The sequence below is a fragment of the Cyprinus carpio genome, chromosome B15 (assembly GCF_018340385.1).
Source record: "Cyprinus carpio isolate SPL01 chromosome B15, ASM1834038v1, whole genome shotgun sequence".
In the NCBI taxonomy this organism is placed as follows: domain Eukaryota; kingdom Metazoa; phylum Chordata; class Actinopteri; order Cypriniformes; family Cyprinidae; genus Cyprinus; species Cyprinus carpio.
The window spans coordinates 20,301,636-20,315,936 of NC_056611.1; the positions used below are offsets into that span (position 1 = coordinate 20,301,636).

Sequence of the window (14,301 nt, forward strand, 5' to 3'; positions counted from 1 at the left end):
ACACACACACACACACACACATATATATAAGTGCTGTCAAACAATTAATCTTGATTAATCGCATTCAAAAATAAAAGTTTTTATCTACATAATATATCTGTGTGTACTGTGTATATTTATTATGTATATATAAATATACACACATACAGTATATATCTGGAAAATATTTACATGTATTTACATGTATATATTTATATTCATATAATTTATATTATATATCAATATATTTAATATATAAACGTAACATATTTTTCTTAAATATATACATGGATGGGTGTGTATTTATACATACATAATAAATATACACAGTACACATGCATATACTATGTAAACAAAAACTTTTATTTTAAATGCGATTAATCTCTTGACAGCACTAATATGCATATATATATATATATATATATATATATATATGCCCTTTTACGCTGTTAGAGCAAATTCTTCACTACTGACTACTGACTAAATTTCACAAAAATTGCAAAGAAATTATTAATTAAATGTTACATTTTAAAGTAGAAGACTACAATAGTATTATCTTCTAAAACATACTTCCAATAATCTTTACTTACAGGTCTGAATTTTTTTTTTTTTTTTTTTTTTTTTTTTTATTGTAAAAACCAGCTATAGTTGGCAGGCATATATTAAGACGATTTACCAAATATCTTTGGGAATGTTAAAGTGTATGTATTTGTGCATTCATTCTGTATGATTTAGGTGCGTGAGACAAGGTGTGTACATTTCTCTATACGTGCAGGTGTATTCATGTTTTCTACTGCTCATCACCATGGGAACCGTTTAGTAGAATCACTCCACTTCCTTCTGTAACTCTCAACTGTCAGTTAGTCATTCTGGAGGGGGGCTCCAGGCCACAGGTGACTCTCCACCTCTACCCACAGTCAAGCTGTGCTAGTTGGCATAGTGATCCGGCAGCACTGGTTTCACATTAATTTAGTGGGGGGGAGAGAGAGAGAGTCACGGGAGAGATAAAAAAAAGTCACGGGCCACAGAGAACCGGCAGAGCGCCACAGACTTCACTCCCCATAGTCCTCATTCAGCTTTTCAGTATGTGTGTGTTTTTTGCGTCAGTGCTAATGCTCTGCGGAGGACCGAGCTCGGAGGATGTGTAATTTGCATTTCAGTGAAGCAATCAAGCTTGGCCGTCATTTGCATGAGGCTAATTAGGCACGTGACAAAAGCCCTCTGTTCTCAGGCGATTATCGAAATATCGTGTGGAGGTCTGCCTGGAGCTCTCCACAGGTCTGCTTTTGAGACACCCAGCCTGGTTAAAAAGTCTCATGGGTGTGATTTTTTTTAAGGGGTTTGTTCATCCAAGCAACCAAAACCTGGTATTTATTTACTCACTTTTATGTTATTCTGTATGACTTTAAAGTTTGGTGGTTTCCTCTAGTCATGTTTCATATTTTTATTGTGCTTTGTTTGTCCTTTTAAAGGATAAAAAGCCCAAGTCCTCATTCACTTTTTCATTATATTGAAAAGCGCAGCCAGTATATTCTTAAAAAAACTGCTTTTTGTGAAACCAGCACAGAAGAAAGCATGACATGAGGTTGAGTCTGAGGTAAATTGTCACTGCAACATTGAATACTATTTTACTCTGTCAGCCTGCAGTAACATGCATTTAGCATGATATTACTGACTTGTTAACTTGCTTTGGTTGATGTGTTACACTTTTTTGACAAGGTTTATGTTCTAGGTATAGCATGTTACTAAATACTCAGAGAATCCCAGTTCGTGTGGCAAATTAACAGCAGAGTTCTATTGCCCTTTTGCAGTGTAGTAATGTTTTATTACCCCACAAAGAGCTGTGGAACAAATACTGCTTTTGTTTCATAGTGGATGTGAAAAAAAGAGAGAAAAAGAGGAGAGAATCAGTTGTTTATAGTCCATATGCTATCAAATTGTAGCCACGTAACTGGATTTTTTGCAGCCATAATGCTAGAGTGTTCTGAGTTCAGGGACGTGGTGTATGTTTGCTAAGGTGTTCATGGTTATAGCATGCTGCTAGGGTTTTATGTGGTTTCTAGGCTGGTACTCTGTGGTTTCTAGAGTGTTCTGGGTGATCACCTCATTTAGGGTTACAGCAAAAACTATATTTAGAGTAAATACTAATACTAAATTTTGTATAATACATGTAAATGTAAAAAAAAAACACATCACTTTCAAATCAAGCAGCTTGGTGTTGTGGTCAACTTGGCAAATTTGAGCAATCAACTTGCTAAATCTGCGTGGGGAAATTTTCACCCTCACACAGAATACATGATCGCGTGGTTAGCTACCTATTGAAATGACTGGATTTTGTTCACAGAAATCACCTTTATTGTAGTTTTATTTTTTAATTATTTTCAATGGATGTTTTCAGTTTAACTTAGTTTGTGTTATTTTTTTACTCTAAAATTGTTGGTTTTACTGTAATTTTTTTTTAATGTTTTGATTAGTTGTACACAACACAAAGTAATTAACAGAACACAATGAAAACAAGCCGCAGCACAACGAAATTAGCAGAACACAACGGAAACAAGCCGCAACACAACAAAATTCGCACAACACAAGGGAAACAAGTTTCAACTCAGCAAAATTAGAACAACACAATGGAAACAAGCTACAAAACAATGGAAACAAGCCGCAACACAACGAAATTAGCAGAACACAATGGAAACAGGCCACGGCACAATGAATGCAAGCTGCAACAACGAAATTAGCATAACACAACGGAAACAAGCCATAGCACAATGGAAACAAGCCGCAATACAATGGAAACAAGCTGCAACACAACAAAATTAACAGAACACAACGGAAACAACACAACAGAAATAAGCTGCAACACAATGAAATTAGCAAAACACAGTGAAATTTCCTATGCGTTGTGTTGTGGTGATTTCGTTGTGTTGTGGAGATTTCATTGTGTTGTGCATTACTGAGCCATCATAGATATCTAGTTTCAGTTTATTTTGTTTCATAATTGTAAGTATTTTAGGGCTGTGAAAATGTATGTACTTAATGTAACTTTTCTAAAACATTTTTGGCCATTTTCATTCCATTTTAGTCCAGTTGGAGTCATAAAAATGTATTTTAGTTTCTGTTTTTCCCATTTATGTTCCAAGATGTAAATAATTGCAAGATGAGTTGCTTGCAGGTTTACTTCTTTGGGTTACAAGTTCAAAAAAACTAATTATGTAAAGAAAGCTCTCAAAAAACCTGCCTAAGAGGCACAAAACGTGGAAGAGAGATGCTTCCAAGGCTGCGAAGAGAAGCCGTGTCAATTTGCAGTGACACTGTGAAAGATGGCATGAAAATACTTGTGACGCTCTTGTAGAATTCTTGTTTATGGGGAGGTTGGGGGATGAGGTTGTCCGAGGGGTGGGTAGATCAAGCAGTCCTGCATGCTCAGCTGTAGTTATCACATACACACACACACGAGAGGGTTGCCTCTGCTGACTGTGTCTATGACTGGATGAGCTTTTTTTGAACCACTGCATCTGTCAAACCTTGACATGTGCCTGACCTCTTGCTAGCGATTGCGAATCCTCGACTGGACCGAGTGGCAGAGAGCGGCTCATCTTTGTGTGTTTCTAAAAAGATCACAGGCGATTTGTCTTTGCCAGGAAGTTCTCCTACGCTTTCTCCATCGACTGTATTTACTGACAGGCGACGTGTTGAGTCTGCGCTCATATGTGTTGATTGCTGAAGTTGGTGTTTGTTTTGAGAGACTAGTAGCGCTGAGGCAGATAATTGCTCCTTGTTTGTTCTTTAGCACTTGAGTGAGTCATAATGTGTGTCTCCAGGTGAAGATTATTCAACATAATAATCTTCTCGACATAAAGGTCAGACCTAGATACTCAGAAGTGACAGTTCTCAGGTTTGTTTATTAGCTGGACAGTACGGCAAAGAGTAGCTCATCGTTGTGTGTTTTATATTCTGGGAATTAATAGAGGGCAAATATGACCTTTTATGCCCTTAGACGTGGAAATGGAGCCTTTCATTGAGCCTTGGCGGTCTCCACGTAATGAAGTGAATTATAGTAATAGTAGTTGTGCTGATTAGATTACGTTCTCCCTTTTGAATTCAGCTCACTCAGTGACTCTTGTAACACTTCTTATGCATTTTTTCAATGTCTTCATTCATTACCGCTTAATGCCCACAACATCACACCCTGATCTTTGTTGTGAAGCCTCACAAACCTGTTCTGCCAAGTGTTTGGCTGTCTATCGAAAGCAAAATGCAATTCCACTTTTTTTCTTTGCAGGTATACTGTAACAGTTCATGACAATTCATGTTAAATTTTTTAACAAACAATGCATTTGGCAGTATTATTTATAATATTATTTATTATTATTTATTTGTTATTATTTAAATAACAAAATTAATTTAAAGATTTTGTTATCAAGGATAACTATTTAATTTAATTTAATTTTTTCATATATATTTATGAATGTGTTATAATGTGTGTAATGAAGTCTATTCTTCACAGATGAATATGAAATATGAAGATATATATGTTTATATTTGTTTATAAGTAAATAATATTATAAATGATACTGTTAAATAATAATGCCAAAAATGTAGTTTGTTATCAATTTGAAGTAACTAAACTGTCACTTTTTTTTTTTTAAATGGTTATAAAAAAAAGAATCATAAAATTATTCTTGATATAAGTAATTATATGTTTAAAGTAATTTTTATAATAAATATAATATTAAATGTTTATAGAAAAACTATTTATTGAAATATTTAACGTAATATAGTCTTATTTAACTAAATAGTTATTTTATTTAAATATATATCTATATATATATATATATATATATATATATATATATATATATAGATATAGATATAGATATAGATATATATATATATATATAGATATATATAGTATATATATATATATATATATATATATAAACGTATTATATATATATATATATATATAAACTTGTTTATAATTCTATCCAAAAAAGAAAAAGATACACGATTTACTAAAATTGATCTTCACAGTGCAATTTGAGACAGAAAATGTCAACAAGCTTCATGGTACACTGTAAACTAACAAGTTTAACAATGCAAACGATACCTTTTTATTGTTTTCAAAAACAGCTGTTTTGCTGGTAGCTCCACAAAGCTGTAACTAAAGTTGGAAAATTGTTAAAAAAAAAAAAAAATTGGGGGTCAAAATAAAATTTATGGTCTACTATCACATTTTACATCTGTAAAATCAGTGATTTAAAAAATATAATAGTGTGCGAATAATACTGTTGACTTCATGCTTCAGTTTAGGAGTGACACTTTAGACAAATACTAGTCCTCTTAACGTTCACCCTCTCCACTTCCCCGTGACCTCGCTCTCTACTGGCTCTGTTTTTAGATGAGTGATAATACTGCACATCATTTGGAGCACTGCTGTATGTGTGAACTCCCTGCTGTTATTTTTGGCATGCTTGTTTCCCTTGACATAACACTTACCTCAGTTATGTGGTGACGGAGTTGATGCAGAGTGACCTCCATAAGATCATCGTGTCTCCACAGCCCCTGAGCTCTGACCACGTCAAAGTCTTTCTCTACCAGATCCTCCGAGGTGAGATACACACACACACACACACACACACACACACACACACTAAGCCCTTCATTTCAAAATTTTATTTCAAAAGCTTCACCCTCAGAGTTCAGTCACACATTCTCCATGCTGAGTCTTTCTTCACCAAATCTAATGGGTAGAGAAACACACAGACAATCACACACACACACCTCTACTTGTTGTTCCTTACTATCATATTCTCACCAAAGAAAATGAGAAGGAAGAGACGGACCACTCATAGTGTAAGAATACAAATGGAAGAGCAAGAAACAGTCACCTCTTTGAAATTGTGTTTACTGCAGGACAACTGATAGGTCTTAAAGAGACCAGTTAACCTAATTCCTAATGAATCACATGAAACACATTAAAATTCAGTGTTTTAAAGTGAAACAAAGCTTTATTACATCTTAGAGTAAAAATGGCACCATAGCGCAAAAGTCTGACCAAACCAAACCAGAAACCTGTACAGTGTAACAGCGCAGTCTGCTTATTTTTAATGCTTTGTGTCAGTATGATTTATTTAATTGCTGTTTTTTTTGTTAAAATGTCTTTAATGACTGATGTACATGTTGTGTGCATTGTGCTGAGGTACATTAAACCCGGTAACCTGTTGGTCAACAGCAATTGTGTGCTTAAGGTAAGTGAAATATTAGTCAAACTATTAATTTGTTGACAATTTTTCCTATGTCGAAATTTTGTATTTTCTGGTAATTTTGCTTCAGTGGTTGTATGTAATTTATCATTTCAGAATTTGACCTTGTGGTTGAACTCTTAAGACAGTTGTTTACATGATATCAATTTTTTTAAGTAGTTTAAAATCTAGCAAACTTCTTATTCAACTATTTTTCTGTTTATATGGTTTTCACAAAGCATTATAATTCAGCTTTGCCATTACAGAAATAATTTATATTTTAAATTGTATGTTAACATATAAACCGGTTTAAATTGTTTTAAAACTGTTTTATAATTTGTTTTTGTTTTTTTAGCATTAAGGTCTTTGCACACTGAGTCTGAAATTCTGGTCTGAAATATTTGCACGTTAAAATATAAATACAACCTTATGTTGTCAATCATGTTTACACACTGCTTCCAAAACTTTCGTCCGTCATAAAAAAAATTAGGACCAGGTTCGATTTTCTGTGTTTTTGCATTCATATGCAACCATTTTGATAGGAAAGGATGACAAATACGAAAACCGTAAAGGCCGTAGTTCACTGACAAGCTATGCAATATCACGTTCATAATCGCACGAGATACATCGCCGATAATGAACGCAATATTGCGTAGCTTGTCAGTGAACTACGGCTCTGTGTAGTAAATGCTGCTCCATCTGAAAGCACGTGATGGAGATTTACTACTAATCACAGAACTGCCTTTACTGACGAGATGCGCATAATAATCGTATTCGATTATTTGCACAGCCCTACTAAACAGTCATGTGACTGAAAAATTAGGCCAGTTAATTGGCTACCAAAAGTAAAAAAAAAAAAAATTGTCTCAAACACAGTTATTTTATTATTATATCATTTTAAAATTTTAAATTTGGTTGTAACAGCTAATGATTAGTATAAGAAATGTAGATTTGTTTTCGTGGTTCATATTGAAATGTAATACTTATGGTTATCTATCTATCCATATATATAATATATATATATATATATATATATATATATATATATATATATATAATATATATACATATATATATATATATATAATTGTACGTATATGTGAAATTTTTCCTGTTTAAGCTCTACTGGCTTCTTTTGTATCTGTGCTCTCCTGCTATTTTAGCATTATATACTCTAGCCTATGGGCCTTGAATTCTGTCTTTATAAGTCCTTTTTTTCCGAAGAGCAAGGACGCTTCATATCTGTCTGGCCAGGCCAGGTCTACAGCACCAGCGTACACACACTAACACTCAATCTCTGGCTCCAGGGGGTCAGGGCCCCTTTGCGATTGATTCATCTGCTCAGTTCCTGACATAAATCTTAATTTTGGATCCCATAGAGAGAGTCCAGCTGCAAAAGATAAGGCAAGGTTGATATGGGAGATATAGAGAGAGAGAGATAAAGAAAAAGAGAAATTCTCTGTGTATGTGCGCGCTGACTTCACCCAGCAGCATGAGAAATGTGCTTGAGGGGAGAGCGGGAATAGATTGTGCTTTTGGACCACAGAGAGGGAATCATTTAGCATGCGCTGCTTCATTTAGTCCTTAATCCCCATTTCCGAAAAAGAAGAATGTTTCCCTCATTTAGCTATTACGTTCCAGACCTTATTTTATGGCCATGTCCTGCAATCAAACATGCTTGAGTTTGATCTAGGTTTGAATTTGATTTATTTTATATCCATAATATGTTTTCTATTGTTGTTGTGGGCTCTATGAGACTCATGAATAAGTATTACATTTCAATATGTACCACAACTTATCATTAGCAGTTATATCCAAATTACAAATTGTGAAATTATATAATAATAAATATCTGTTTGAGAGATCAAAATTGTCATTTTTGGGTGCCAGTTATCTGAGCAAATTAATCTGTCACGTGTCTTTTTAGTAATGCTTTTAATCTAATGCTATTAAAAATAATTTTTGTTAATTGAAATAACAAAAATCAATATTAGATTTTAATATAAAATAAAATGAAAAACAACTAACTGTAATAAAATGTTGAAGTACTACAATTGCTAACACTACAACTGAAATTCATAAAACTTAAACCAAAAGTAAAATGAAAACTTGAAAATATAAAAATAAAAGTAGATTCAAATTATTAATAAATACAAAATATTGTATAAATTATAGTAAAATAATACTGGTCTTTTTTGATAAATGTGTTTCCATTAAGTGCATATTTTAAGAATAAAGATTAAGATTTCTCTGAAAGCTTCTCTGGTGTTTTTACTTGAATGGAACAAGAAGACACAAAAAATCGTTTCAATAAATTGCATATTTAAGCGTTGCTTGCAGGATTTGAATTTGTCTTGTGGGAATGCATAAAAATATTCCTCTGGGAAAAACTGGGTGGAGCTGCTTAGGTAGATTGTTAGTTATGCATGATAGGCCCTTTTGTGCCTTCTTTCTGAGAGTGGGTGGAGAGAAGAGGCAGAGATATTTTTCTCATTTATTTATTTCCCAGGAGCACTCAAGCAGCTCAAGATGATTGGAAATTGGGACTTGTGTTTATAGCACTTTTATTGTTTATCTGTTTGGTTCAAATATGAATGAGCCTCTCCGTCTAATTTTGGTTTTATTGCTTGATTTATTGGAAAAAAACATCTTCTCCATACATCAAGAAATGCAAACCTCAGACTTCACTCGTCAGCCTATTAAGTGTGTAAATATTAATCCTAAATTCTGCACAGATTTGTGACTTTGGCCTGGCAAGAGTGGAGGAGCTGGACGAGTCGCGTCACATGACCCAGGAGGTGGTGACGCAGTATTACAGAGCGCCAGAGATCCTGATGGGGAGCAGGCACTATTCCAATGCCATCGACATCTGGTCTGTGGGCTGCATCTTTGCCGAGCTGCTTGGCCGACGCATCCTCTTCCAGGCCCAGAGTCCCATCCAACAGGTATTCACCTACGCTCATGATCAGCGCTCGATCTGTAGGCAGAATCTGGCTTATTCACACAATTCATTGTAATTTATACAAGTAGAACATGTTCCTGTGTCAACATTCTTATCAGCCAATCAGAACCTTCTGATTTTTGGTGTAGCTGTAGAACAGCTAATGAGTATCTGCTCCCTTTGCGGTATTTGAGGATCATTGTAGATTTTGGATCATTTGGCCTCTCAGATGTGTTAAGTAGTTTAGCTGCTTTATCAGGGTCCACAATTAACACTTGCCAAGTGCCAAATGTGAGTCAAAATTGGCTTTGGCAAGTAAACAAAAAGCTTTCTAACCATTTGGCTTTAGGAACTTCCTTAGGAACTGCAACATATTTCATGGATAAAACTGCAAGAACTGAAGCCTGACCTTTTTTATCTGACAGATTATGTGATTCAAGCAAATGCATAAGCTGTTAAAGTCACTAATCTTTTCAGATCATTTTTTTCTTTACATTCTGACAGCTTTTACCTCAAAGTACATGGTATGGTAGATATTTAATAATTTAATAAACGAGAAAAGTTACATTAGTAGTGCTTTTGTAGATACCAAGCTTTGTTACATTCTTAGTCAAAACAGAAAATCTTGGATGCTGATGCTAAACATGTGACCTTGATGTACAGTATTTTTGGCAAATGTTGTACAGCCATGCTAATGAGTGAGCGGGGGCAGCTCAAGGCTCTGTTGTACTGAAGTCCCAGTGTGGCCTTGACCCAGAAGCCCTCTGTCCTCCATAGCTGTGTGTTTGCCATGAGCAGAACCTTTCTCTAGCTTTCACATATGCACAGAAGCCTCTTTTCTTATTTTGTTGAGAGTCTCATAAACATTAAGTATGATGCAGTAACATAAGTAAGAAACTGTTTGAGAAATACAACTACAGATACACTTTTTAGTTTTATGTAGTTCACAGTGTGTGTGTGTGTGTGTGTGTGTGTGTATGTGTGTCCACACAGCCCTGAATGTGCACCTACAGCACATAGACATCCCGTTAAAGGCTCATTAAATTCTCTCCAGTAAAGAATTTGATTTAAAGGACAATTTCCCATTGTCCTTCACCTGCTCTTTTGTTACAATCGGTCATTTTGTGTTTTTTATTTTTTTTTTATAAAAAAAAAAAAAAAAAAATACAATTAACTTTTTATATTATATTACTGTATCAAATGTATTATTAAAATAGTTATGCAATACAGTTTATTATTATTATTTTTATTGTTGTTGGTGTTGTTGTTGTTGTTGTAGTTAGTTTACATTTCTAACAATTTAGTAACACTTTACTTAAGGTCTTTATATATAATGCATTATAAAGACTTAAGCCTTAGTATGAGCCATATAATTAATTGTATGATCTCATAAAAAAACAACTATAACAGTTGTTATAATTTTTTATTATTATTTATTTATTTGTTGTTACTTTTTTATGTATTATGATTTATTAAAAAATGTGAAACAAACTTTCAAAAATTATAATTCATTTGGATGTTGTTTTGTTAATATAAAAAATAAAAAGTTGATCACAAAAAAAAATATTATAATTCATTTTAACTTTGGTTATAATTTTTTATGAAAAGATATAATGCATTACAACGTACATCATGAATACCTTTGTAATGCATTATACATAGAGGCTTTAAGCAAAGTGTTACCAATAGTTGTTATTACATTTCTTAGTAATTGTAATTGTTATATTAGCCGATTTATATTAAGTGTTTAATTTATTGTTTTGATTGTAAATAATCACACTCCTGAATATGTGGTATCCCTGAAAATCCCTGGATATCTTCTAAATGAGGAAACCAGTGAGCTAGATACAGTAACAAATAAATTCATATGTTAAAAAAATAAATAAATCAGAACTCTTCAGTGGCAAAAATGTACTCCTGGATTTCATGGGGGATATATGTACAAAGAGCTTGTTTTATGCTTCTTTTACAAATGCTCTTCTTTATTCATTCTGAACACAAAACTCATCTGCTCTTCCCTTTTTTTTTTGTTATGTACTAGCTGGACTTGATCACAGATCTGCTTGGGACTCCGTCTCTGGAGGCCATGAGGACAGCGTGTGAGGGGGCCAGAGCTCACATCCTGAGAGGACCACATAAACAGGTGAGTCTGAAATCAAACCATGTCCCACAATCTAGGCACATGCTGTTTGAAGCAGTTTCATGAAAGACAATGACTCATTAGTGGCTTGTATGCTGTTCAAACGCTCCCTTGCACTGATATTTTCGGTCCCAGGAAGCCTGATTATAAACAGGCCCTGTGGCGCTGCCATGGCGACTCGCTGTTCCCGCTGAGTGACGGCACCTATTGACCGATCGTGCACCTTGTTTATGGAATTGACTCGCTTCTACTGCCCCCGGAGCGCAGAAATCTCCCATCAGCCTTTGCTGCAGGATTCCCGGCGCTCCGCTCGCTCTGGGCCCCTCTCCCTCCTGCAGTCTCTCCATTTCCTGCCCTGCATCATATCCACTGACAGACTGATTGATCAGTTGATGAGAGCAGAGAGAGAGAGAGACGTGATGGCTGTTATCGACATATTTGCGTGCAGCAATTCAGTGTGTAGACTAAATATTAAAACAGAAATACTAGTGATGAATGATATCGAGTCATGAGATTTATTTTTTTCCCAAATTGGTATCAGTCAATATTGTTTATTTCATTGTGCATGCTAGTATCTATCCATTTATTTAACGTTCACTTGAAGTTCATTTGTAAAAACACTAATGCTTTAACACTGCTAAATGTAATCTTTAGCAAACCTCAAAATGAATATCCATTATAATGTTATGATTCCTAGATTCACATCTAGCATTAATATGATTGATTTAATGTACTGTTTTGAATTAATTCACTTATTCAAATCAAACATAATTTTAATATCCGCCATTTAGCAGTTATCAGCCATAACAAATAAATGGCTGATCTTAAACTACTAATCAGCACATGTAGCATTTAAAACAATTGATTTTATCTTTTTATTTATAATGAATTAATATATATATATATATATATATATATATATATATATATATATATATATATATATATATATATATATATTATTATTATTATTATATGTCATTTATTGGTTATTTGCCATAACATAATTATGAAAACAAATAAATAAATTGGCAAAGGATTGACAAATACTAAAGTGCTATAATACTATACAAATAATAGGGCGGGGCTATCTCTTTGTCCAGCCAATGGCAGATGTGGGGCATGTTTAGCAAAAAAATGATTTAAAAAAGTCATTCATTTTGCAGTTACTCATGGCTCAGAAGTCGAGCACTTCAGGTTTTATCTTCTGTCGTGTTCCATTAATATGCATTTCTGAAAGTCTAGAAATAGTTTTCATCTCCAAGTGCCTTTTGTTTCCTTGTTTGCTAAAGTGAAAAGCTCATGGTATTGAGTATATAGAAAGTTATCAGTGTGTGAGTGTGAATATGTGTGTGTTTGTGAGTGTGTATGTGTGATTTGGTGCTGGGTGTTGGCTCTGTGGCTCTAGACAGCTACGCTGAAAAGGCGATACCCTGCAGAGAACAGGAACTGCAGCACAAGGGCTGTGGACCTTTGCTTCCTGCTTTGCATCAGCCTGATGCCTGGCGACTCACCAAGAAGCCCGCCTCTTTGCACACGTGCATACAGACACGCACCTGCTAGGCTAGAGAAAGTCTTTACCATTTAGGCCTATATGTGAAGAGGCACTTGTTTCTTCGTTCGGCATTCACCAGCCTTAATCTCAGCCAACCACACACACACACACACACACACACTCTCACACTGACATTTGGCTGACCTTGTCACTCGATGCTGCCTCCTGTGTGTGGTCGACCGGCCCTAGAGCAGGATGTTTAATCATGTAGATCAGCTGAGCTTCCCGTTACGTGTAGCAGGTTTTGGAGACTGAAAGAACTGGGGTCTCTGATGGGTCTGAGGGGTATTGTGATGACACCATTCTTCACGGGTCTGATCATGTGTCTGGGTCAGTGTTTTCTTGAATAACTTTTGTTCTCTTTATAGTTGGCTATGCTTTTAGTCACCGTTTGATGGGGGAAGGTTGCAGAAGTCAAGGCAATGAAGAGCGTTTAGATGGCTGAGGTGGCTTTACAATCAGACTTCACATTGCTGGAGTCTTAATGACTGGTGAATATGGCACACCAGACCTCCACCTCCACTTTTGTGAAGGTGAAGAGCTTATCAAGAAGGCTTTTGAGTGAAAAAGATGGCAGAGAGAGGAGAGTCTCCAGAGAGTCTGGCAGAGCGATTTCAAGAGGCATTTCAGCGTAGTTCTCAACAACAGTGTTGGGAGATGTGGTATGCTTTAATGCCCATGCTCAAGATAGAGACAGTCGCTCAGGATTTGGCTGAGTGGATAGGCGGGAGGAAGAAAGAGACGAGGTCTGTCTGAGAGAGAGCAGGACTTGAGAGATCTAAAAAGTGGTCTGACTCTTAAGATCAACTCGGCTGCCTCCACAGGGGACCTCATTACTTCTATTAATTTTGCAAGGCTCTTACCATTACTAGAAAGAGAGGAAGCTTTTAGCCTCTGCTGGAGTGGGAGGATATAAAGAGACCCTACCTTACCTTAGCTGTCATATAGACTGAGAGGAAAGAAAGTGAGAGGTTGTGGTGTATCTGCTCTATCTGCTCTATAAAACTTCAGCATAGGTTGTGTTTTGGATGCTAGTGTGTTTGTGTCCTTACCAGACTTCTTAACTAGCTTAACCAGCAAGAGCGCATTTGTCAATCAGCTTTAACAGAAAGACCACATGGATTAATCAAGGAACTCTTCCTATAAGAAATACAAATAATAAACAAGATTTTTTTAATATATAATTTGTTCCTCCTTGCCTGAAGTAATTCAGCTGAAGATTAGATGTAGACTTCTGAATAGTCAACATGAAATCACGCCTGACCTGATATAGTACACTCAAAAAATAAATTTTTATTATTGAAAATTATAATTTTAACAATTATTTTTTAATAATATTTAATTATGAATATTGTAATACTACTACTTATAATATAATAATAATAATAATAATAATAATAATAATAATAAATTATTTTTATTAAAATATAATAATACTATT

The 14,301-nt window shown here is 34.9% G+C and overlaps 1 protein-coding gene across 1 annotated transcript in view; it reads left to right on the forward strand.

The window, feature by feature from the left end:
- The window catches only part of nlk2 (nemo-like kinase, type 2), a 65,719-nt gene that overhangs the window by 39,751 nt on the left and 11,667 nt on the right, over positions 1-14,301 (forward strand). The window contains exons 4-7 of the mRNA XM_042739713.1: positions 5,484-5,591; positions 6,146-6,230; positions 8,960-9,169; positions 11,207-11,308. Coding sequence (XP_042595647.1) covers positions 5,484-5,591; positions 6,146-6,230; positions 8,960-9,169; positions 11,207-11,308 — 505 coding nt within the window. The remainder of the gene's footprint in view (positions 1-5,483; positions 5,592-6,145; positions 6,231-8,959; positions 9,170-11,206; positions 11,309-14,301) is intronic.